Genomic DNA, 4,491 nt, shown 5'->3' with positions numbered 1-4,491 from the left:
TATCTGATCGCTGTACTGAGGTACGCTCACATGCCACAGTTCGTAAAGCGTGCACGTCATTGGGTTTTAGAATCCTGATTTTTTTCCTTCAGTTTTTTGCCGTAGAGCCCGTGTGCTTTACCAGAGAGAGGAAAAGTGAGAAATCACCTCCCACCCCCAAAAGGAATGACCATGCCACAGTCCCCTCTCCATCCCCTTCCTGGGATTTTGGGCACACACAGTGTGATTTTTCAAGCTGTCAGGTCTGGGACTTGAACTGCCATCTGCTGATCCAGCCCCTTAACCCCCACGCCACCTGCTGGCCCCAGGACCCTGATGATTTTTACAGTGTGTTTTCCTCCGCTATTCTGGATGTTAAGTCTTTCACGATAAACTGAGAACCTTTGTCCGTGGCTCTGGCTGCGACAGTCCCCGAGTTGCTATGACCCCAGACCTGGAGAGTCACGGGAGCCATCTCTGAAGGCCTCGACTCAGCAGCCTCACTTTCCCTGTTGGCCTTCATCGTTGTTACCTTCCTCACTGCGACCCGGGAAGGCCCGTTGCCCGGAGAGGCAGGGCTTCTGGCGCCCGGGAGCCTCTGGCCTGATGCCGCCGCATCCCTGGAAGCTGACGGGATGAGCCCGAGCACCCGGGATCTTTTCCCTCCGGCTGGAGGGAGGCACAGGGCAGTGTAGGGACCGAGCCAAGGCCCCCGCGTGCGTGGCAAGAGGGGGCAGAACTGGAGGCACCGTGGAGTCGTGTCGGGGAGGCCCACCGTTCCTTTGCCATCTCGCCCAGGGTGAAGCTGAATTTGCCCGCATCATGACCCTGGTTGACCCCAACGGCCAAGGCACAGTCACCTTCCAGTCCTTCATTGACTTCATGACCAGGGAGACGGCCGACACCGACACTGCCGAGCAGGTCATCGCCTCCTTCCGCATCCTGGCGTCTGACAAGGTCTGTGCTGGCCACTCCTGCTCAGTCCAGGCAGCCAGCCCGCAGGGGGGAACTGCGCTGCACGTGGGGAACGTGCCGCATGTGGGTAACAGCGGCGCACGTGGGGAACCGCGGCGCAGTGGGGGATGCAGGTGGGGAACCACAGCGCACGTGAGGTACCACGCTGCAAGTGGGGAACCGGGGCGCACGTGACTAACCGCGCTGCACGTAAGTAACCGCGCTGCACGTGGGGAACCGCGGCGCATGTGACTAACTGCGGTGCACGTGGGGAACCGCGGCGCACGTGACTAACTGCTGCACGTGGGGAACCACGGCACACAAACCATGCTGCATGTGGGGATCCGCGGCGCACGTGACTAACCGCTGCACGTGGGGATCTGTGGCGCACGTGACTTAACCGCGCTGCACGTGGGGATCCGTGGAGCATGAGTAACCACGCTGCACGTGACTAACCGCGTTGCACGTGGGGAACTGCTCAGCACGTGACTAACCGCGCTGCACGTGGGGATCAGCCGCGCACGTGACTAACCGCGCTGCACGTGGGGAACCGCGGCGCATGTGGGGATCTGAGGCGCACAGGAGTAACCGCGCTGCACGTGGGGAACTGCTCAGCATGTGAGTAACCGTGCTGCATGTGGGGATCTGCGGCACACGTCTGGCCCGCTCCGTACGCGTGCGTTTCGTGTGACGTCAGCACTGACCTCCGGAAGCGGTGCTGATACCTCCCTGGGGTGAACCCAGAGGGAGAACGCACGGGCTCCAGCTCTGGCATCAGCGCCTGGGCCCGTCACTGAGTTCCAGGAGGAACATGAGCGTGAACTTCGCAGTTCCGTGCCTGCGTGGTGTGTGCGTGTGTTACTAGTTCAGTTCTACGTCCTTAGCTGCTGGGTGATTCAGAAAGAGGAAACCGCCCGTCAGCTGCCGGGCAGTCGCAGTCTTCTCACGGTCAATGAGCTGGGGTTTGTGCCCAGTCACTGGGGCAGAGTTAAATGTAGCCATCCAGTCTTTCCGGAAGTAGGTGACTGTCTCATTACACGTCTCAAACGTTAGGTAGTTTAACTGCAAGGTGGTAATTTCAAATTCACTCCAAACGTGAATTTGAGCACCGTGGTGTGTGTAAACGCGGTCGGGGATGGCACCGTTTTCCATCACACCCTGAGCGCGTGACTGGACGCTAAGACACATCAGCGGAGTTCTGGTTCTAACAAACCGGACACGAAGTATTTTGTTGACACATGAATCTTACTGTGGGGAGGAAGTAGGAAGGGCAGCCTAGCTGGCTTAGCAGGTACGCACCGTGGCTCCTCCGGCCCGAAAACCTGCCTGATCAGGTTTCAATGCAATATTTGCGATCTCCTTACTGACTCTTACCAGCAAGTCTCTTCTATCAGAATTGTCCTACTACCCATTGGACTTAAACATTTTTTTTTTGAATAAGAGAGGTTTTTGCTATAGGGGGTGTGTGCTTGCCAGAAAGAAACAGAGACAGAAAGCGAGAAATCACCCCCCAGGGGGATGGCCACGCCGCAATCCTTTTTCCTCTATCCTCCTCTCAGGATCTTGGGCACACACGCACACACGCCTGGCGTGAGTTTAAGCCACCTGGTCCAGGACTCGAACTGCGGTCAACTATGTGAGAGTCCAGCAACATAGCCATTATGCCAACTACTGGTCCCCCATAGGACTTTTGACATTAACTAAAAAAGGCCCATTGTAAATGCCAATTTTGTTTGAGTGTTCTCCAAGGGCAATGCCTGATTTTATTAAGCTGAGCAGGAAGATGACTTTTTTTTTTTTGGAGAGGTTTTCGCTATAGGGCACGTGTGCTCTCCAGACAGAGAGAGACATAGAGACAGAAAGCAAGAAATCACCCCCCAGGGGGGATGGTGACTCTGCAGTCCCTTCTCTATTCTCCTCTCGGATCTTCGGCACGCACGCACAAACGCCCGGCATGAGTTTAAGCCACCAGGTCTAGGACGCGAACCGCGGTTGACTACTTGGAAGTCCAGCCACATAGCCATTATGCTAACTGCTGGTTCCCGAAGATGACTCTTTTCTAGAGGTGCAAGACACGTACATTTTTGTTTCTGAATAATTGCTCTGCCTTTAGAGACCCCTTGGGTATAAGCAGCTGTCCCGTATCTCTGAGACGTTTAGCTCACATAGTCGGCACTCGCATCATCAGTGCTCACTGGCCTTCACGAAGCACGCTGCCAGAGGCAGGTCCCCATAGGTGAGCTCCCGCAGGTCAGCCCTGCTCTGCTGGCCGTCAGCTTGCACTCCAGGAGACTCGCCACCTGTAGTACTTTTTAGAAACTAAGCAAATGCAAAGAGCACGTAAGGGTTAAAACTGCATGTGTTCCCACGTTTTTGCACGTGGCGTCGCAAACACTTGTGTTTTATTTTTTCCAGCCGTACATCCTGGCGGAGGAGCTGCGTCGGGAGCTGCCCCCAGATCAGGCCCAGTACTGCATCAAGAGGATGCCTGCCTACTCGGGCCCAGGCAGCGTGCCGGGTGCCTTGGATTACACCGCTTTCTCCTCTGCGCTCTATGGCGAGAGCGACCTGTGATGCCAGGCTCTGTAACCCTTGACCCGCTCAGAATGCAATAAAAGCTAAAGTCAGTCTGTTTCCTGGAAACGTTGACAAGCTTCATTAGTTGAGGATATTGTGGCTTGCTATTCGCAGCAGCGTACCATGAATGAAATGAAACTCTGCAGTTATGACATCGCGTGCTTCATAAATAGGTTAATCTCTGAATTTCTAGCTAAGTGTAATGAAATATAGGCTGGTTTGTTTATTTGATTTAACAAAGCAAATTTCTGGAATAGTATAAGGTTAGGGGGGCCTAGGATCAGAAAGAAGGTGAAAAAAATCCCAAATGCCCAAGATTCAAGCCAGGAAAAAAATAATGGTTAACGTGTGATACTTAAAAACTCCGTCTGTTCATGTGAGTATCTGTAGGGGTATGTTATTGGCCTTCAGTGTTTTATTTTCTTACTTTTCCAAAGACTATCTTGACTTCCACATAGATGGTACTATTGTCTCCTTGGTTAAGCTGAAATTATGAGACAGAACTGCCAGGGATCTGCAGGACTTACCCATGTGGAAACAGCTGTAGTAGTGTCTTCCTGTTTGGGACTACCGTCCCATGAGTGGGTTTCACCCCTTACTGATCCACCAGGCGAGGGACATGCAGAAACATGGCAGGTGGCTTCGTTGCCAGGCAGGGAGAAGCTGCTGGGTAAGATGAGCATTTGTGGGGCTCTGCACCACTCCAGGCTCCTGCCGTTCTGGGAGCTCATTAATAGCTTCTCGAGATGACTGCAGCAGGGCCCTGTCTGAAACGAGTTTCTATAGTGTTGCTCCTCGCCAGACCATGTCTGAGCCAGCCCTGACCAGCCACCCAGGCAGGGCGACAGCACTGTCAGCGTTAGGGCCTGTAGGGAGAAGCCTGAGCTGGCAGGAGGGTCGGTCCTTGGCGACAGCAGAGGTAAGTTCTCTGACTGCCCAGCCTGCCTGGGGCTTTGGGTGGACTCAGTTTGTGCAGCAGGA

At 54.4% G+C, this 4,491-nt stretch overlaps 1 protein-coding gene across 3 annotated transcripts in view; it reads left to right on the top strand.

Moving 5' to 3' along the window:
- Positions 1–3,812, top strand: part of ACTN2 (actinin alpha 2) — a 54,734-nt gene extending 50,922 nt beyond the window's left edge. For 2 of the 3 annotated variants that reach the window (XM_006145952.3, XM_027770832.1), the window contains 2 exons: positions 778–936; positions 3,349–3,812. In XM_006145952.3, coding sequence (XP_006146014.1) covers positions 778–936; positions 3,349–3,507 — 318 coding nt within the window. In that variant the 3' untranslated portion in view covers positions 3,508–3,812. The remainder of the gene's footprint in view (positions 1–777; positions 937–3,348) is intronic. The other variant, XM_006145951.3, reaches the window with a different exon arrangement.
- Positions 3,813–4,491: the final 679 nt, after the last annotated feature.

The sequence above is a fragment of the Tupaia chinensis genome, unplaced genomic scaffold (genome assembly GCF_000334495.1).
Source record: "Tupaia chinensis unplaced genomic scaffold, TupChi_1.0 Scaffold000161_1, whole genome shotgun sequence".
Lineage (NCBI taxonomy): Eukaryota > Metazoa > Chordata > Mammalia > Scandentia > Tupaiidae > Tupaia > Tupaia belangeri.
Note: the sequence above shows the minus strand (reverse complement) of the source record. Positions and strands in the feature narration are given on the sequence as shown.